Below are 21,114 nucleotides of genomic sequence, written 5' to 3'. Positions count from 1 at the left end.
TAGACTTAAGTCGTAGACTTAATTGACCTACAAGGGGCACACCTACAGAGCTATAATTGCTCTCACAGGCACAAGGGGTGCGGCCACACCACATAGACTCCTGCTAGATTGTAGTGCAGGTTTGGGTGAGTTGGGATTGATATACTTCCTCATATGCAACATCCTCATGATCAGGTCCGGACAGGTGCATACCGGTGAATCAACTGTAGGCCTAGTCTCATTTATCTTATCATTACGGGGGGGGCACTCGTTCGCGAAATAAACTTTCCACTTCCCTGTGCTCTTATCCTATATCCAAAGTCGCATGTAGAGTGTTATTGGCTTTCGGTTTCAAAACCCACAAAACATTCTTGGTTTATTTAAACACATTATACACTGTCGAAACAGTGGTGTTTGATATTAGAGGATTTCAAATAACTCTGCCCAAACGGGTTTTTTTCGCGCAACACACCCGATTGGCGAGACTGCCTACTTGAGTATTTGCCTAAAGGATATTATTAGAGGTTTGACACAACATTGCGGCACGATGGGATACCAACAACAGGTGAGTTTTACAACAACAGGTGAGTACTATTCTATGAAAATAGTGTCCGACTGCATAATGAATTCACGATAAATCAGTGCTTAAAGTGTCTGTGTTATCTGCTATTGCTTGAGAACATTACGCGCGAAAACACCTGTAACCTTTATAATGCCTTATATTTGACCACTGGTTAAGCATTGTGTACCATCAGAACAGAGCAAATATGCGTTTATCATAGGCCTATTGAAAGAAAGGGGAAATGAATAGGATAGTTGTTTTAGTGCATCATTATTAGCTCAATATCCAGTTTGTTTCGTTCTTGATTAACTGTAGCTACTGTACCAACCAACACGTGTGTCTAGGCACTTGAACTGGAGGACGAATTCATATTTGTAATGATATCTCATTTTAGAAATTACAATAACCCCTCTGGTCGTAACTGTTGCTAAACTATACTGAGTTAGGGTAAAATATTACAACTATGGCGTGGATTCATTACCAGCAGCACCCACCAATGCTGTCAAACCTGCTCCCGAACAGGCTTGACGTTTCTTAAGGTGGAGTATATAATGCAGTGCTCCTGTTCTGTTCTGTACACAGTTGGATGAAATTGTGTCCACTGCCCAGTTTGGAGACTTGATCGAATTCTCTTACCCTGTTGGATACTCTCATTGGGGTGTATATGATGAGGACGGACACGTTATCCACTTTTCAGTGGCAGGTGAGACACATGTATTCAACAGGCCATTCCACAAACTGTAATATTGTATACCAGCAACAATATACGTCCATTATTACCACACAGAGAGCAATATCATTATAATCTTAAATTAAAAGAGGGTAATTTATTATTTAGTTGCAAAATAAAGACCTGGTGAATAGTTGCAAATCTGAGGACAACAGAAGGCTGATCACAATCCTGTGTTACCGATTAGCCAAAATGAAAACACAAAACATGCGTAAAGATCTATTGTTCTTTGGCAGGGTCCGAGGTAATGTTGCTATTGTATTACCCTTGAAAATCTCAGACTCTGAGTTGTCATGCATTATCTTGAATATCAGCACGAGATATAGAGTAAGGGATATATTTTGAATGGCAGAACTCTCTACAATCATGCATCATTCTTCTATTCATCTACTGTGGGTAAAAGCTGAAAGTAAAAGTAAGATAAACAAACAAATAATTACTTATAAATGCTTCATAGAGCATTCATAAAGTCTTCATAACCCTACACAGATGCATCATAAACAGTCTATATTCCTGAGTCATACTATATACTAAGGGTGACATAACAGCTCTGTCAGGTGTAAGTTAGGATTTATAACCAACAACCAATAGAAGTCAGTCATCCCTGTTTTAGCATATTTGAAATTACATGTCTAAATCATCTCAAAGTAACTTCAAACAAGTCATAGTGGCTCCACCATCCTTTTCTAGGTTAGTTTGCAATGACTTGGGCAAGAATAATGAATAGAGAAAAAAAAAGCTAATTGGGGGAGATTGAATTATACTGGTTTTCAGAGTGAGAATTCAAATATGTGATTTTGTTATTTTGTTGAACTAAATCTGTGTCATGCATCCTTGGGATACCATAACCGCTACAACACTGCTACACAGCTTATCGTTGTCACAATATTAACAATAGTTAAGAAACTACAACTAATGCGTGTAACATACAATTCCAATCCATGTTTACAATCACTGAAAGCGAGTTGCACTGTTGGATAGCCTTTGCCAGGTAGCTAACATAAAATGCATTCCTCCCTGTTTCAGTCAGGTTGTTGAGTAAGCTAATTTAGCTGCATTAGCTAACTAAGTGAAAGGTAAACTAAGATAAAAAGAATAAAATACAACAAAATATTATTTAAAAATAGCTCTCTTTGAGTCAACTACTCACCACACTTTGAGTGTAGCTTATGCTTTCAGTACTAGATGCATTCTCTGATCCTTTGATTGGTTAAACAATATGTTAGTTCTGATTTAGTATAGTTGGATCTAAAAAGGATAACTTTTTAAATGTTTCACTATTTTTTATTTGTCTGAATTTCACTCCTCTGGGGTGTATGAATGCCTAGGGTAGACTGTGTTTGTTGTTGCATGATTGGCTTTGTTTTTGATGTGGTTGTTGTTTGACCTTTTTGTTTAAACTGCAAAAAAGAAAATTCTAACACCCTCAGGTTTCTCTTTATTTCCTATTCTCCCTTGATCCTAGATGAGGGACAACTGATGAATACCTTCCGGACTCACCTGCAGACAATCTTTCCCTCGTGTGGCGACCTCCTTCTTGGGCAGACCCGAATTCGCAGGCAGCCCATCACTGAGGTCACTGTTCCTGATGGAGCTCAAGCTTTGCTCAGCAACAACCGCCATGGTCGCCAGCCATCCTCAAAGGCAGTCATGAGGCGCCGGCGAGATGCTCTGCTGGACAAGGAGTTACCATACCGGCTATTCTCCCTTAACTGTGAACACTTTGCCACATTTGTACGATATGGAGAGGCAGTGTGCAACCAGGTCAGTTCAACCACAGAGCTTGAAAGACATTTGAAAATGTTACTTAATTACTAAAGGTTTTAGGCAAAAAAAGTTTCTTATGCTTACAGTTAACCATTATGGAAGCAGCAGGAAGTAATATTAAATATCAGTGTTTGAGTAGGTAATGACTTGTCTCAACCAAAAACAGACTTGTTAAAAAAAAGTATGTTTCGGCTATTTACAATAAATTATTATTTTTTAAGATAGTTTACTTTGTTACACCTTATAGTCATATTCGTCCTTACCTTGAATGACCAAGACTTTATAGTGTGTTTATAACTCAGGCACAAATAACAGGCACAAACTTTGCACCTAGTAATGCTTCAGAAATCTCAGCCAAAAAATGTTTTGATCACTGTAACTTTATCAGTCCATCTAAGTTTGGTGTTTTGTTTTGTTTCTTAACTAGATTCCTGGAAGAAGCAAGAACAAGGAGTGTGAAGAAGGAACAGAAGTGTTCCAATGCATTGTGTCAGAATCCCTACCAGCAACCAGTTTGTTCTGGGGCTAGCTAGTTACTGTACTTTAAAAAAGTCCCCAAAACATTCACCTGTTCATGTTTGCATACCATACAATCAGAAAGTAAAGACAAAGTTGCTTTTTCTTTCTGAATGTAGCCAATTTCCACTATCATTGGCTATTATGATAGTGATAGTATGATATTATCGTAGGCTTGTAATACATTCTATACAAAGATGTTGTAATAAAGATAATTTCTCCTAGCTGTTCGTTATTAGTATGGATGAAACTTTGTACATTTATACATTTGTAATTCAACATCAAGGAAAACTATACTTTTGAAATATATACATTTTGATCAACACAGCCTAAACCTCACTCAATCATGGAGAATTGTACTTTACTCCCAGTGAAGAGAAACCTATAGCCTGAATTAATAGGCCTACAGTAAGGGCAGATGTATGTGTTCCCTTTTCAGATAGTGTTCCCCCTCTATTAATTGTGGTTTTAAGATTACAAATGATGATTACTTGAATGTCACCATTGCATTCCAAGTCATGCATGCATGTTTAAGAATATTTTAACATTAATTGATATTATCGCAATTTGTCAATTTAACACTCAAATTAATCACAACTTTTGACTTGAATGAGATGCAATCAATAATATGTAATCTGCAAGCGTCAGCAACGTCTTATAGATACAGCTGAAAAAGATGCATATTTTGAATACATAATTATATTCATACAGCTTATCTAAAGTACATGGGAATCTCAAAATCACTGTTATAATATTTACAAAAATGTGATGAACAAGGGCATAACATGATTGACAATCATCACTGAAGTAGTAATTAAGCATAATTGCAAAAGTTTAGTATAACATGAATATTCATAGAATCATAAATAAACTGTCAGATCGGTAACACTATCTGACAAGGGAACACTATCTGACACAACACAGGTGTCGTGCACATTTCGAGCACAACGTTGTAGTTGGACAGAACCATTCAGGACAATTAAGGCATTATTGAAGATGTACATCTTCATCTTGACTTACCATCTCAAACTTAGCAGTCTATCTATTTTCAGCAGTAGTTCTTATACACACTGGACTTCATGCAATGCCATCGGCTCTGTTTTCAATGTAGTGCAGATAATAGACTTTTATTCCGGTGCACATGCCAGTAAATCCTAGTAAAAAGTACAGGGTCGTGTGAGGTGTGGTCTTCTCAGGTGCGCTACCACCATAACATAATCACAGATGAAATCGGATAATATTCAATTCTGAAACTACTCTGTCACCGCACCTCTCCCGACTTGATTGCACTCCGCCGACCATCATCGATATTGGGTGGTTTAACACATGTTGTTTGCCTTTATGGAGGCCCCGTGAGGCCCCTCCTACACACCAGAGAGACGTGTGACGTGTCCGGAAACATATGCTACGGTCAAGCGGATGTTCTCTCATCTTAGCTAGCTAGCAACCTGAGAAACGAAAATGGGCATGATAATTGTTAGCCTCTGGAATGAAAGTGATATTATCCAAAATAATCGTGTTTTCTGATCTTGGAGAAGTTGCTGTCTACCCCAAAAGACTTAAGTAAGAACCTATTTTCTCTCTCTATATTAGCTACGAGTTAACAGGAACAGGAGTCAACATTAAGGCGACGCAAGGTAAACATCTGAGTTAGCTAGCTAGCTAGCTAGCTGGATGGATGGATGGGACCTAGACCGGTGACATCCAGGATCAACTTAGCGAAAGCCAGCTAGCTCTCTAGCTGGTAGCTAGCCTACAGAATAGGAAAGAATAGAAAAGTGTCGTTAACCATTTGACAATTGTGACCACGCTAGCTAGCTAACTACGAAGCTGTCATTAGCAAGTTGCAGCTAAATGTTAGCCAATCGGTGTTTCCATCATAGCTCTCCAGTAGCTAACGAGGTTACCTAGCTAGCGCTCTAATCGTCGCAGCTAGCTAGCTGAAAGACTAACGTTAGCTAGTTAGCTAGCTGTCATTGTTGTTTGCTACCATAAGCCCACAGCTAGCAAATGCTATCGAGTTAGCTAACTAGATACATCTGCTCTGTCGAGTTGTTGAAGTGGCTATGGCAACGTTAATAGAAATAGATAGTTAGATGTAGATATTATGTTGTTTAGCTAGCTAAATGATTATCTCTTGCTGCCTGGTGTGGCGCAAACACCAACTTAACGTTTGCCCAGTAATTGCCTTGGGCAATGACAGTTGGTTAAAGTGATTGCTGGTTAGCAGCCGGGAGACCTCCATCACATGTGGGTGTGTGTTTATCTTTTGAATGCATTCATTATGCTGCATATGTTTATTGACACATATGCAATACTGGGATCCTGGAATGTTTGAGATGGTGAGTGGCCTAACATTGATGTATTACTGCATTTAGATGTAAATGCTGGCGATGTTGGCTATTCATTGCTCTGTGATTCCAATGTGACTTATTTTATGATTAAAAGTGAATCTGTGTACCTGTGAAAAGTATTCAGAAAGGTAAATAACTGTTTGGTCAACACTGAAGTGTTTTTTTTCCCCTCTTCGTTTTGTGTCACAGGAAAGCAGTTGAAACACCACACATACATTGTTGGGATATCTGTGCCCCCCCATCGTCATTGTCTACCCCTGGTGCAAAGTGATGACCTCACAGCAGCAGCCCCTCCCCAATGCAAATGTCAACCCTCCCCTGCTCGTCCCTCAGAACTCGTCAGCTCACCAGGGTAGGCCTCACATTCATCCAAACCAGCTGGACTCCACTCAGAGCAGTGCGGCGCACCCTCTCCCCCATAGGTCTCTAATGGGTGGTGTTGGGTCCTCGTCTGTGGGGACCTCCAGCGGAGTGGCAGCGAACAGGAGCGCCTCGTCCTCCTGCGCTGGTTCTGCCTCGTCCAGGAGGCCCTCGACGGGCCGCTTCGAGCCCTGGCCCGAGGAGGCGGTGGACAACGCCTACGGGTTGTACTCGCTGCATCGTATGTTTGACATAGTGGGAGCCCAGCTCACCCACCGTGACGTGCGTGTGCTGTCGTTCCTCTTCGTGGATGTCATAGACGAATACGAGCGGGGCGGCATCAGGAGTGGCCGCGACTTTCTGCTAGCCCTGGAACGCCAGGGGCGTTGTGATGAGACCAATTTCAGGCATGTCCTGCAGCTGCTCCGCATCATCACACGGCATGACCTGCTGCCCTACGTCACACTCAGGAAGAGACAAACCGGTGAGTAGTACAATGCCTGCACAGGAACACGTTTTTGGCCTACACCAGGCAAACCTTTTCCTTGTCCAGGTCTACTGAGATTCTGCCAAGAACGACTCTGGAGCCAAACTGCTAGGAAAATTGCCTAAACGTTAAAGGGCCACATCACCACTTTTAAACCTCATATTCATGATCACCAGCACCGTTCCAGTATTGATGTGTCATAATGGCGGTTCTCTACATTCTGTAGTAAAAATTATAAAGAGAAAAGGTTCTAAATAAGTTATGAACGATTCTCAAAAACTAGAGCTGCAAGCCCCATGCCTGGAAACGCATGACCAGGCAAGCCAAATCCCTTGAAAATCCTCCTTTCAGCCTATTGGTTGAAAATGGTTGATGTGTGCAACATTGTAGTCAAGGCTCTAACTGAAAGTGCTCATGTGCTCTGTGTTTTAGTGTGCCCAGATCCAGTGGATAAGTACTTGGAAGAGACGTCGGTGCGTTACGTGTTTCCCAGAGGAGGAGTGGAGAGCAGGGAGGCTGCTCCGCAAAGAAGGACAGGTGTGTGTGTGTGTCTATATGTGTCTATATGTTACAGGAAATGTGTGAACGGGAAATGTATACATTTCCCAACTCAGCGGGCTAAGCAACTGCGCAAACATTTGTTCCTTCTGATGCTCCCATGACCATCATCACACACTAATAGGCTCTCGACGACACTCTGAGCACTCCGCATGCTCCACACTCTCTGTCAAACATGTCTTGTTCAATGGTTACTGAGCAGTCAGAAGTGTTGGTTGGTGTTCAAAATGAAACAACTGACAGGTCGTAGCACCAATCGGATATCCCAAGCGAGCACACCCATTTTTTTTTATTATTTAAAACTTCAGACAAGCCCTTTGTTTTAACTAGCTAACTATTTTGACATTTCGTGTTCGAGGAAGATCCAATCACATTGGGTCTTTTTATTTGGGTCCTCCTCCCCACCTCAGAATGCCGATATGAGGATAACAGCTGTTGTGTCGGTGGTACGTCGCCTGTGAAAAAAGGCTCCACATTACATTAGGCCTACTGAACTGTATGCTCATTATCGCTTGTAGGTCCGTAACCGATACAGAGATTCAGCCTATCTGATCAGGCCACTTTTGTTTTTCCACTCTCCACCAATAGGCCCCCAGCCAGTGATTTGCTGTTCTCCATCGGGGCCCCAGGTGGGCCCACCCCGTACTAAGCCAGGTCCCCCATTACCCAGCCGCAAGAGGAAGAGGGCCCATGCCACGGGAGACTGCAGAGAGAAGCAAACCTGTGGTAAGGGCAGAATTTGTGACTGTATTTTTGGGTGATTTATAGTACAATTTACGATTGTAGGCCATGACACAAAACTTCTCAAGACTTCTGTAGGGCAAAAACAACGGCCATTCAAGTTCATTCTATTTCATTCACAACGCAGATGTAATAGACCTCTGGATTGCATGATGAATCGGCTATTCTACATTTTAGAAGGTTAAAACAACAACCAGTTAGCATTTAGTACCCATGGTACTGGATAGGCCCCCTCTTCTGAGGTAACATCATTCTGTTGCTCATTGTCTTTGTCTTCACAATCTTTAAACTTCCTTATTTACTCCTTACACGCCTGCAGACATCCGCCTACGAGTGCGCGCCGAATACTGCCAGCACGAGTCAGCACTCCAAGGCAACGTCTTTTCCAACAAGCAGGAGGCTCTGGAGAGGCAGTTTGAGCGCTTTAATCAGGCAAACACCATCCTAAAGTCCCGGGACCTGGGCTCCATCATCTGTGACATCAAGTTCTCGGAGCTCACCTACCTGGATGCCTTCTGGCGGGACTACATCAACGGCTCCCTCCTGGAGGCCCTGAAGGGGGTGTTTATCACAGACTCGCTCAAACAGGCTGTGGGCCACGAGGCCATCAAACTACTCGTCAACGTGGACGAGGAGGACTATCAGGCCGGGCGGCGCAAGCTGCTCCGGAACCTGGTCACAGCAGGAGGGGCCGCTGGCGCCGGAGGGAGCAGAGAGACCATATCCTAGAAACACATACGTCTGCAATGTAGCCGAGGGGCGCCCCAAGGAAGAGGAACAGGACTTGAGTGGGTGAGATGTCGGAGAACTATTCCAAGGCTTAAAGGGGAGAATACGTTTGTTATTGAGAAGTATGAGGGAGGATCGTGGGTCCCCTACCCTATCATCTGTGAAGGCAATGCGAAATAAAGCGGACGAGTTGAGTCAGGAGATAACAGTGTTTTGAATGTCAAGGCTTTGTTTTTAGTTTTGTTTTATTTTTTTGCTATAGGGACATTGCTAATATTGTAACTTGTGTATTGACTCAAATTTGATTTAACAGTTATTGGGTATCACACAGCTCTTTGCCATAAACATTCTTGAATTCATACCCTTGTAGAGGCTGAACTATTACTTCACATGGCTAAGACTAGGGTTCAGTCCTCGTTGGGAATTTTGCTTATTGTCTCCCACTATACGAGGACAGAATTATTTTAAACCAGAGACATAAAATGTTTCAATTATGTGAAAATAAACAATTTAGATTGATTCAGAACTGGTGGTACCTTGTTGTCAAATTAACAAACCGTGGGTGGATTGTTTTTATTGATTTGGTTCAACAAAGATTCTCAAGATTCCTTTAGTTACCTTTTTGAGAAAGTGGTGTCAAAAGTACTTAAAACACACAGGTTACATAAAGTGAATATATAAAATGCTGAAATGTTATTGAAGACAAAATGTCATCATGTTGCTCCCATAATACTGTATCCACTATCCTGTCTGAAATATTGGGAAGTGAAGCTTTTTCAACAAAATGTAGTCCATTAAAGGGGCAATCTGGGATTGGTACATCATTTTAAATGAATGATATATAGCCATTGATTCTTGAAGAATATAACTTGCCTCTTGAGCTTAGTTCAACTGTCTTACCCCATCAGAACAGAACATATAAGCTTGTTTTACTCCATTGTTTGTATTGTATTGTTAACAAACACTGTAGCCTATAGCTTAAAACAAACCATCATTTTGATCTCAAGGATGGTCCTTGCATCAATAGTTCTGTCTATGAATTTGAGAGTGGTTACATTTCTCAAGCCTCATCCCTCAGCTGTTTACTAAAATGGATGGGTGACTGCTTTGTTGTTGTTTGAATCCTCCCAGATTGCCCCTTTTAAACGTATTTCCGGTTCATGTCAGGCAACAAAATGTGTAAGTTCACTAATATAAAGGTTTAACGTATGGGCTTACACGTTTTATTTTCAGTGTTTGGCTCTAGTGAGCGTTTTTGTTATTCAGCCTCTAGGTTAGAACTTTCAAATGAATAGCTAATTTAGAAATTAAGTAATTGGGAAACAGTCACCAGAATCAAACACTAGTAACTATGAAAATAAAACATGCAAGGAACTGTAAGCCTACGTATATGTTACACTGCGCTTATATTTGTGATTCTGCTATCAGAACAATGTGGATTTTCTTAACTAACTGGAAGTATAGTGGGCTAAATTTTTTGATTAGATGTCCTTTTGAATTTTGTTGTTCAACTAATGGCTAAAATATATTTGTTTAAATGTCAATGTTTTAATTACTTTTGAAAAATATCTACTTGTATTCCTTGAAGAATTTTTATATATTTGAGAGAATTACAACCAACAGACACAGGCCAAGTTGCCCCTTCCACACACCAATGTATCTTCTGTTCAGGATATTTCTATACATTTTTGACCAGTAGTAAAACACTTGGGAGCAGTAGATGTGGTGTGTGATTCCCTTTTCTCTTCTGTCAGTCGCCTATTCCTGAATATTCAGTTCCTGCACAGCAGTTTTTTCTACATGGATATGTACCTTTTCTCAGTTAATCGCCTGTTGATGTCAACACAAATTGCCATGAATATTTGCCCAGAAATTCTTAGTAATTATGAATGAATCAACCAATCAGGATTTTGTGATCAAAGCAGTCATATTTAAGACACCCAACCCACCTTGCTACCTCCATTATCTTAGTTACTGATCTGAATAGAGTTGGGAGCTTTACACACTACAGGGCCAACCCGAACTATACAACCAAGCTGACGAGAGTCAAAATTGTTAAATCAATGTTTGCAGGTCAATCTTCTGTGCTTGAAAGAACGAAATTCATTAAACGAAGAACGGGTCTAGGAGAGGGGAGGGCTGGATGTTCAAAAGAGATAAAGTACCTTTTCACCATAAAGCTTTCTGGAAACTGACCCCTGTACTGTTGATATGTTCTTGTCCTTTCCAGCGCTGTTTCCTCTAACCAGGCCAGCCCAGTACAGCTCAGCTTTGGCTTTGTAGTGTACATAGGGGTACAATGTATCATATTTTTATTAGGAAGTTATCATTTTATCAGCTCTGGAAGGAATGTTGAAAATGTATTGATTATTCTAATAAATTAAATGTAAAAAATCTAAGTTGAAACACTAGTCTTTAATTCAAAACCCAGAAGAATTCTAAATTGAGTCTCTTGCTGCTCCTGATCTTCTGTTCTCTCCTGCAGTCACACCTCACATGCTGAACAGTCATTTAAATAAGACGTCAAACTTAGTAAATGGAGGAAAAAAACAGTGAGCAGGCAAATATAGTAGTAGGCAAAAATAGTATGAAAGATTCAAACAAAATAGATATGTTATGATAATTTTCAGCTTTCAATTTCCAGCTGTCAAAAATGTAAACAATTAGCCGTTGTTGGATTGATTTAATTGGGAATCACCAAATTTGTATTGCTAAAAATAATTGGTGTTGCTGCATAGATTACTCATTAAAGACTGACTTGATATGTCATTTTTGACCACAGTTCATAACAGTTCACTCACCTGGTTAAAGATGCAATTTAATGAAACAATTTTGTGATCATTTCGATTTCTTCATGTTTTTTGAAAAATACAGCTTAAAAGTACTTGATATCTTAGTACTACTTCATGTATCAGAATTACAAAAATGTCTTGCAGAGATGTGAAGTAGTTTCCTAAAACAAATTAACCTTCAAAAGGTTACATACAACGAAGATGCCAAATCAGAAACTATCTATCTTACAATGGCAATCAAATATATAACAACACAATTCTCATGGAATGTATCATTGACATTTAGTTATTTGCAGGTGGAATTGTTGCATAAATCACCATTAAGTGATGCTTCTGATACTGTAATTACTAAAGGAAATAAACATTCTGAATAAAGAGAAGCTACCTTGTTAGAGAGTATCAAGAAAAGGCTTTACCTTTAACATATCACGACATATCTCAGTTTGAGTACTTTCTGGTGGGATGGTTTAATGGGTAATATGTTCTAAAAGTTGTATGGTTGCTCTCACAGCAGCAATGTCAAGAGCTAATATGGACATGTGGGAAAGTGGACTAGATTGCTGAATATTTCACTTGTTTGTTTGCATTGCAAGGCAACATTTTCTGTCTCATGCCAGCAGTTGATCATGTTCGTATTGTGTGTGTGTTAGTACATCCCAGTCACTTTGTACTCTGTGTTCTTTACCCAGAACATCTCTTTCACATGAATAGGTGATGTTCTAGGGACAGTATGCATAACATGTTTGATTACCATACTGTATGTATTTTCATTTGTGTTTAATGAATGTTATTCAAATAAGCATTTTGACGTTGGATCCTTTTCTCGGATCCTTTTCTTATATTTATACTTATTGTGAGAAGAAGCATAGAATCGCGCATTATACTACATAGACAACCTTTTTTCATGAATGATTTTGCCAACAGCTTACTAAGAATAATATGTTTAATAATGGCTCCCCTTTTGTTCGAATGAACTGTGAAATGTCTGTGTATGGTGCCTGTTATTAACAGCCCTGTCCAGTCAAAATTAGATTTTTATTAAATTATCTAATATTTGGGCAACATCAGATGAAATTGCCATCAGAATTTGAAATCAAGGCATAGGACAAGGCCTTTGATAACCAGGTAAAGATGTGGAAGAAAATGGCAATAAAATTATGTGTATGTTTCAAGCGACAGAATTGAAAATGTTTCACATTTCTGTTAGATAACTGTCATCTTTTGTTATTTTACTAAACACATAACTAGCTGTTTACTGAAAAGGGACATTAAAATTAAGTCAAATTATGGAATAGTTGGATAATAAAAGTAGTCCCCATAGCCATCAATGGAGCCTTAAGGTAAAATAAACAATTTGCGGTGTCTGCATAGCATATTACAGAATAAATGCTGCAGACAGAAACCAACTGTTACCATGAAAAAGTAGTTTCATGTTTTCCAAATGGAATTAAACACAAAGTTGCAAACTGGCATCTATTATATAGGTTGTACATTGATCTGTCTTTCTACTGTAGATTGCATGTAAATGATAATGATCCTCAGAGGCATTATTGAGAAACACACATTCTCTAACCTCTAGTGATTTCAAAAGGTTGTCTTTTTAACTTTTTAAAATGCATCTTTCTTGCAAGCAATTTGGGACTGTTGATAAATCCCAGATTGTGTAATGTCAATACCATACAGCAGAAGAGTGGACGCACTTTATTTTTACCTGTTCTAAATATTCACCTGTAGCACACCGTTCAGAAATCAAGGACATACAAGCAAAATATGCAGCACATTGTTTGCCAATATTCACCTTATGTTATGTCAGCTATTTTTTATTCTTAAATGATTTCATTTGTATTGACGAAGAAAGAGAGTGTGGTGTTATGTGAATATTTACTTGGAAATAAATAGTTGACTGGTACATTTAATGTCTGTACAAATCAAAATAAGTTGTAAAAACCAATAAAATGTTGTATATAATCAATATAGCAACACTTTGGGCACCCTTCATCAATTTCATATTTTGGTGGTCAACAGTAAATATTGGGTGGTTTGTAACTGTAAATATGTGGGTGGACTGTTTATTATGATCTATTATCTGTATTTGAATAATACATAGTTGATAAACTACATAACCTCTTTTATAAACCCTTATAATGGCAACCTATTTCATTATACTATAGTACATACAACTTTGATTAACTTATCATCAAACGCTACTGGAGTTTTTCCTTTTTTGGTCTCCAGAAAGCCCCAATTAGAACCCTACAAGTCATCCAGATCACTAGCAGTATAGAGGCTACAACACTCAGGATAAATGCCAACACATCTAGGTTATGGTAGGCATACCAGGGCATCTTGTAGGAGTCAGTGCGCAAGTGAGCTGCCCCCTTGTGCCTCATAACATATTCTAGCCAGAAGATGGCACTATTCATTGGTGTGAGAGGCTGGTCATGGTGAAGCTGGGACATCCTGCGCATATTCAGACCATAGGGTTTCTTCTTATCCAGGATGTCTCTCAGAGCTTTTGTCAGAGGCTCCACCTCTAGGGCCGTCACATCTAGAACTATAGCCACCCCCCTGGCCTTTAGTCGCACCATGTTGTCAAACTGATCAAAGATAAGAGGAAGGCCTAACATTGGAACTCCATGGTAGATAGCCTCGTAGATTCCATTGGTGCCCCCGTGGGTGACAAAGGCTCTTGTTTTGGGATGGCCCAGCAGATCATTCTGAGGCAGCCAGTCCACTAGCAGGGTGTTGTTGCCCAGAGTTGAGGGCCTCTCTCCCAGGTGTCTCCACACAACCTTCTGAGGCAGGCGGGCAAAGGCAGCTGCAATGACCTCTGAGATCTCAGGGAGGAGGCTTCCTAGTAGAGTCCCTAACGACATGATAACAACCCCATGTTCCCCCGAGCTTTGCACAAATGCCTCCAACTCTGCTGGCAAAGGCTTAGAGGGCTTACATTGGAAGCCCCCCATGTAGACCACGTTGGGCATGGTGGGGCGTGGGAACTCAAAGACAAAGTCCACTCGCATCAGCCATAAGTCAGCCCCCTGGATGAGTGAATAGATATTGGTGTTTGGATCAATGAAATCGTTGCATACACTCTGGTATATGGGCCTTGTTACAATATAATCAATGTAAAGTCCAATTCCATAATGAAGCATGTTTTTTAATTTACACACGAAGCTCATTTTATCTGTGACCAGGGACATAAGTGTCGGTACGTAAGAAAGGGGTGAAGGTGCAATTGCAAAGTGTCCCTCTGCATTGGTGATCCAACGAACGTTTAACACCAGAGGAAGTCTTAAATACTTTCCCACGAGAACTCCTCCTGCAAATCCAGGATCGGTAATCATTAAATCAAACTTGGTTACATTAAGCTTTTCCACCAATTGCCTGTCCTCAATGACCAAGCGGGCCATTTCAGCACTGGCGCCATGGGCCTCCTCCAGCATATTAATAGCCTCCTTTTGCAGAGCGATGAAGGACATAATGGAGCGCTCTTTTGTCCATACAGCATTTATCTGGAGGTTTCTCTTCAGGAAGGAGGCCATGTACTGGGGGTCCTCCAGGCTGCTAGCCATCGGGACGGGCACAGTGACAGAGGTGTAGTGGGGAGCAAGCTCAGGGATGTACCAGCTGGTGGATGAACGGACCACTGTTAAGGCGTGGCCTCGCTGATGTAGCTCTCGTAGGAGGATGTCCATGTTGAGCCAATGGCTGCCGTCCACAGGGTACACCAGGATCTTGCCAGCGTGGCCCTGTGCTGTGAAGGCCCACAGGAGACCCAACAGGGGGAAAAGAGCAGGATGTTGAGTGAAGCAGGGCGGTGCTGCAGTGAGTTTCATGTTTTGTCTGTGGAGGAAATAAAAAATACATAAATTAACAGGATAAATTCTTCTTAGATTATTGTTGTTTGTATGTAAGACGATTTTAAGATTTTATATTTGGGGAAACTTTCAAACTGTTGCTCAATATCAAACATATTACCACTTAGCATGTAGTGTTACCTGGGTGTGGGCGATTATATAATCGCTGTATTGTCTGTGCATTGAATAATGATAATAAGGACATGGTTAGAAGTATGAGTCTTTAGCCAAATTGTAATTGGCTGCACATATGGTTGGACTGTAATGCTATCCTTAACACTATTCTTAACCTTAAACCAGTGGTGGACTGGCCATCTGGAGCACCGGAAGATTTCCCGGTGGACCGGTGGATCTGTGGGCTGCGGGGCCGGTGGTCAAGAAAGATATGGGCCAAAAAAGGTGCATGTGTGCACATATACTGCATACTGTACATGCTGATATCAATTATTTGTGTTTGTATTTACAATGCTCCACACATGCGTGTGTGCATGTTTATTATTTATTGAAAGATCGTGTCTTAGAAGCCGATGTGGGCTGGGCATCTTGAATAGATGCCAGACGCTGTTTCAATATTTTAAAATAGAGCATCCATTCTCAATTATTATTCAATATAGATTCGATATAGATAAAGGTTTGCTAAAAAATTGGTGAAAGGCCTTGTGGACAGATAAGACTAATATTATCATGTACCAGAGTGATTGCAAGAGAAAAGGGATCTGCTGTTTTTACAGCATACCACCAGATTTACAGCATACCACCTCATCTGTGAAACATGGTGGAGGAGGTGTTATGGTTTGGGCATGAAGAACTGACTAACTTGTCTTAGTTGATGATGTAACTGCTGACGGCAGCAGCAGAATGTATTCTGAAGTGTACAGAAACATCTTGTCTGGTCTTGATCAACTGTCTTACCCCATCTGAACCCAAAATGTAAACATTGTATAGCTTCAAAACAAGGTTAAAACTATAATGTTAATCTCAAGGATGGTCAGTCCTTGCATCTACAGCAGTCTATGAAATTGAGAGTGGTTACATTTTTCCAGCCACATCCCTCAGATGTTTACCAAAAAAGTTGCGGGGAGCCCACTTTGTTTTTGTTTGAATTACAGATTGCACCTTTAAGCATTTATCAGTGAAAATTAATATATGAAGTAGGCCAGGCAGTTATTTGGCCAGGAAAGGTAAATATTCAGAATAAAACAGTAAGAAAATAATATTAGTTACACAGTGTAATTGAACCAAAGCTAATGTGACCTTTCTCCTGGAACCACCCTTTCTGAGAGCCACAAACACTGAATGGAAATGGTCTAACCAGTTTGCCCAAGATAATGATCTTTTGTGTGATGATAAGAAGCTTGTTATTTGAGGAGTGAACATATGCTCGCAAAAAGTGATCTTGTAATTCCTTATCACATTTGTGATAAGGAAATATTCTGTGTTCAAGTTCAAGCTAAGTTCATGCTTGATATTACATTTTAGTGTGTTATAGGTTGACCTTGTTTCTGTTAATCATTTGCAGAATATCATAAAATTTGATAACACAACCTTTCCATGAACTTAAAGTATAGGGGTCCCCGCAAGGGGCAGTTGTTTTTCAACACACTTAAGACTGTTTTATGCTTTTTAATGTGTCAATGACATATCGTTGCAAAAAAAATGACATATCAAAAACAAAGTGCCCTGAAATTTCTTAAAGTTTCCTTTGTCACTCGCCTTGTCATAAGAAATTTCAGGAGGTGAGCAGCACCCCTCTGCAATCGACTAGACATAATTTCTGTCAATTGAAGTTTTGATTGGCAAAGCATAAATTAACCTTTTGTGTCGGTACTTTGGTATTACTTAAATGTATTCGTTTATTAGTATTAGTTTAAATTTAAGTTATTGTGTGTTTTCATTGTAATTATAGACTTCATTTCACTTGGGAAACCATTCAACCATTCCTCAATATGATTTTTTTATTCTCCATCACTTCAAATATACACTCACTGAGCACTTTATTAGAAACACTATACTAATACTGGGTAGGGCCTCCCTTTGCTCTCAAAACAGCCTCAATTCTTCATAGCATTGATTCCACAAGATGTTGGAAACATTCCTTTTAGATTCTGGTCCATGATGACATGATTGCATCACGCAATTCCTTCAGATTTTTCAGGTGCACTTTCAAGCTGTGAATCTCCCGTTCTACCACATCCCAAAGGTGTTCTATTGGATTCAGATACGGTGACTGAACTCATTGTCATATTCATGAAACCAGTTTGAGACGACTTTTGCTTTGTGACATGGTTATCATGCTGGAAGTAGCCATTAAAAGATGGGTAAATTGTGGCCCCACATGGTCAGCAACAATACTCAAATAGGCTGTGGCATTCAAGCGATGATTGATTGGTATTAACATGCCCAAAGTGTGCCAAGAAAACATTCCCCACACCATTACACCACCTCCACAATGAGAAGGTGCACAGGTGTTCCTCATAAAGTACTCGGTGAGTGTATATACTTAAGCTATAATTAGCTCAAAACATGTTGTTAATGAACATGTGGACCAGTTTTACAGACACACATTAAGCTTACTACCAGACTAAAAAGCATCGTCAATGGAGACTCCATATATGGCAAAATCAAATAATGTAAGGCCACAACTTACCTGTAGTCAGAGGATTTGATGAGCACGTTGTTGTTTCACTGTAGATTTTGAGTCAATTTATCAGAACAAAGTGGCCCCAAAGAGACCCTTTGGGTATGTGTATATACCACAGCCTCTCCACCCTTTAACACCTACATTACCAGTAAAAAGAAAAAAAAGAGCACTGTGACTGCCGATGGCACTTGTTCTTATCGAAGGTTTTACTTGTGATGATTGCTGTATAGTTGATTCACTTACTTAGACAAATGTACTTATTGTATAAAAAAAACTTGGATAAAAACGTCTGCTAAATGACTTAAAGGTAAATGTAACCTCTATTAACACAGGTTGAATATCCACACGTCAAAGGCAAATACAAACCTGTCAGAGGTACACCTTCACTCCTCCTGGGGAACATGCATTTCCTTCTGCTCAACTTCAGTGAACTATGAATGACAGATGCTGCTAGTTGGCACACAGAAGAAAGAGTGAAACTGAACCCTGACCCAGATGTCAGTCTGATGTTGTCGGAGCAATTGCTGTAGGAGAGAAGGGGTGCTTTATCTGAAGCAGAGGAGTGTGTGTGCAATGCATTCATACGGAATAAGCCTCCTATATTACAAACACAATTGTGCTTGTTTAATTGCCTAATATGAGATTTATTTATTTTTGAGTATTAATGAAATACTGTTTGAAAAACAAAAGGGAGAACATGACTAATGATATGATATGTAATGGTGATTATGGATATTATGGTCAATGCCTCCAGACCAAATCTTAATTTGAGATGCACTTACGTAACCCAATTTTTAAAGCTGTGGTCTCTCCTTGACATTGCTAAGTTGCATTGAGGAATACTGCAGACTTTATTTGTATAGCACATTTTATACACAAAAGGCAATGCGATTTACAGGAAAAATATGTGAAACAAACAGATAATAACAGGAAAAATGAATAAAAACAAAGGGGGATCAAACAATAAGTCAAACAGTAAAAACAGATCAAGAGAAGACTGTGGAGGACTGTAGGTTGTTATGCAATGCAATAAAATGAAGAGAACAGTAAGGTAAGACTTATAAAACTTATAAATAGCTAAAAAAAATAAAAGAGCTAAACAACTAAAAGCACCCTACATACCAAATAAAGTAAATTTGTAAAGGCAAGGCTAAATAGGTATGTCTTGAGATTTGTTTTATACATTTCCACAGTTTGTGCATACCTCAGGCAGCAGGCTGTTCCAGCTGGTCAGGCCACTCAATGAACTACAACCACAATAGTTCTTTCTGATTGGCTTGTAGTGTATTAATTCCGTCTACCGGTACATTCAAATTACATTGGGTCTTTGATATGTCGCTATTTGCCAAACTATTGTTAAGTTGATAGAACTCAAAGAAAAAGGAAGGAATTGGTTAAATGTCCAGCATGTAACATTCACGCTTTCTAAAGGCTCCCTAATAGCTTTAATGATTGTTTAAATCGGTAGCAATCAGGGGATGAAATCCCTTGAAAGAAATACAAAACAAACAAACACTGTTTTATTAGCCATAAAATTAATTGAATCATCTGTTTGAATGTGTTCATTTTTGCACACACCTTTCTGTCTCTGGTGGCTGCCTCTTCGTACCCGCAAGCAGCTGATGTCCGACACTGCAAATCCTTTTCGGGGGGGTTACATTATTATTAGGGAGGATGTTGTTGTTTGGAATGCTTAAGGTTACACTCTCAGAAAAAAAGGGTTCCAACAGGGTTCTTTGGCTGTCCCTGGGGCAGAACCCTCTGAAGACCACAGAGACAGCTGAAGAACCATTTTCTATTCTAGGTAGTACCTTTGCTTGTGTTTTTTTGAGTGTATGGGTAGTAATCTAACGTCATCCGCTTTTCATCTTTTTTAATAAATGTGCTTTATTAACACTATCATTTGTGAGAGGAAAGCATCTGGACACATCTGGACATCTGTCCTCTAAATTCCATTTTTACTGAATGTTGGGCAACTGATGATTTTCTTATATTTTCTTAGAGTTACATGGAAACTGTAGATGTAAGCCCTAATTAAAGATATTTATGTAAAGATGATTTGAAGATGACATTATGTGTAACTTAATGTTCTCTGCCTTTTAGGATTCTCCCTTACTATCCATTCTGATGTTGCCTAAAACCGTGAGCCTACTCTATATATATACTATTTGCTAGTTGTAGTTTCTATGTCTTGCTTAAGCATATTTGCACAAACCATTTATAAAACTGTCCCTCTGCATTCGTGCTATTTAAACTAACTCGTCTCACAGTAGCTGGCTTTTAACTAGGAATCTTACAATTGCTTATTTTCTTTCAGAGGGGGGTTGCCGTGCTGTTAGGAAGAGTCTGGTCATACGTGGGCCTAGTCACAAATCCCATTTTACTGCATGCAGTGTGGTATGGATATATTAATAATTAATTATGAACACATTTGTGATCACCTGTTTGCAGTGTGTTGCGCAATCACAAGCATGTGTGGTGTGGTTTCCCTCTTCGGAATTAGCAGGTCTAGCAGGTATACAGTGGCATCTCCCTTTAAGCCTGGCTTTAAGCCTGGTTATGGGAACCAATTAGATTAAGATCTTATTCTTGTGTGTATGCTCTTCACATCTCTTATTTCCAGATTGGCATTGTGTTTCCCTTTCAAATGATAATCTTCCCAGGGTTATGGGATATCCTGTGATGAAAACGGTGACCCTTTTTAATTTTTTTCTGAGGGAGCTGTGAACAAAACATGGGTATAAAAAGGCGAATACACAATAACACACTCATTCTTTTCAACAACTATGGCGATGATTCTTACACCCAAACAAAAATGGTGGATCACATTTATGGTTGCAGGTGAGCACAATGTATACTTAAAGAGAATGTTGCCCTTTTTACTATTTCTGTGTTCAGGAAATGTTTTGAGATGTAAAGAAGTGTTTTGTTTATGTGTATATTAATTCATGCCATCCTTGTTCTTCTAACAATATATTTCCACACTATTTCTAATGTAGACTCACTAAAATACTTGGATTTCACAATGTAGGTTTGTG

At 39.6% G+C, this 21,114-nt stretch overlaps 3 protein-coding genes across 3 annotated transcripts; 2 read left to right on the top strand and 1 right to left on the bottom strand.

Moving 5' to 3' along the window:
* Positions 1 to 209: 209 nt before the first annotated feature.
* Positions 210 to 3,784, top strand: LOC310807799 (phospholipase A and acyltransferase 2-like). The gene is made up of 4 exons (XM_083674402.1): positions 210 to 544; positions 1,124 to 1,244; positions 2,737 to 3,035; positions 3,466 to 3,784. Exons 1-4 carry the CDS (start codon positions 527 to 529, stop codon positions 3,565 to 3,567), a joined length of 540 nt encoding a protein of 179 aa, XP_083530528.1. The 5' UTR covers positions 210 to 526; the 3' UTR covers positions 3,568 to 3,784.
* A 1,217-nt stretch (positions 3,785 to 5,001) lies between these two features.
* Positions 5,002 to 11,446, top strand: dedd (death effector domain containing). Its single transcript, XM_083675510.1, has 5 exons — positions 5,002 to 5,117; positions 6,098 to 6,752; positions 7,188 to 7,292; positions 7,902 to 8,039; positions 8,374 to 11,446. The coding sequence occupies exons 2-5, from the start codon at positions 6,179 to 6,181 to the stop codon at positions 8,781 to 8,783; spliced, it is 1,227 nt and encodes a 408-aa protein (XP_083531636.1). The 5' UTR covers positions 5,002 to 5,117; positions 6,098 to 6,178; the 3' UTR covers positions 8,784 to 11,446.
* Positions 11,447 to 13,779: 2,333 nt separating this feature from the next.
* On the bottom strand, positions 13,780 to 15,414 carry ugt5e1 (UDP glucuronosyltransferase 5 family, polypeptide E1; the record flags this gene model as incomplete). The annotated part of the gene is made up of 1 exon (XM_083676040.1): positions 13,780 to 15,414. One exon carries the CDS (start codon positions 15,412 to 15,414, stop codon positions 13,780 to 13,782), a length of 1,635 nt encoding a protein of 544 aa, XP_083532166.1.
* Between the last annotated feature and the right edge of the window lie 5,700 nt (positions 15,415 to 21,114).

This window comes from Argentina silus (assembly GCF_951799395.1).
Source record: "Argentina silus genome assembly, chromosome: 8".
NCBI lineage: Eukaryota > Metazoa > Chordata > Actinopteri > Argentiniformes > Argentinidae > Argentina > Argentina silus.
Note: the sequence above shows the minus strand (reverse complement) of the source record. Positions and strands in the feature narration are given on the sequence as shown.

Coding starts and splice junctions, on each gene's coding strand:
- LOC310807799 (XM_083674402.1), top strand. Junction 1,245..2,736: donor TATCCACTTTTCAGTGGCAG/GTGAGACACATG, acceptor CCTTGATCCTAG/ATGAGGGACAACTGATGAAT. Junction 3,036..3,465: donor GAGAGGCAGTGTGCAACCAG/GTCAGTTCAACC, acceptor TTTCTTAACTAG/ATTCCTGGAAGAAGCAAGAA.
- dedd (XM_083675510.1), top strand. CDS start 6,179: ATGACCTCACAGCAGCAGCCCCTCCCCAATGCAAATGTCAACCCTCCC. Junction 7,293..7,901: donor TGCTCCGCAAAGAAGGACAG/GTGTGTGTGTGT, acceptor CTCCACCAATAG/GCCCCCAGCCAGTGATTTGC. Junction 8,040..8,373: donor CAGAGAGAAGCAAACCTGTG/GTAAGGGCAGAA, acceptor ACACGCCTGCAG/ACATCCGCCTACGAGTGCGC.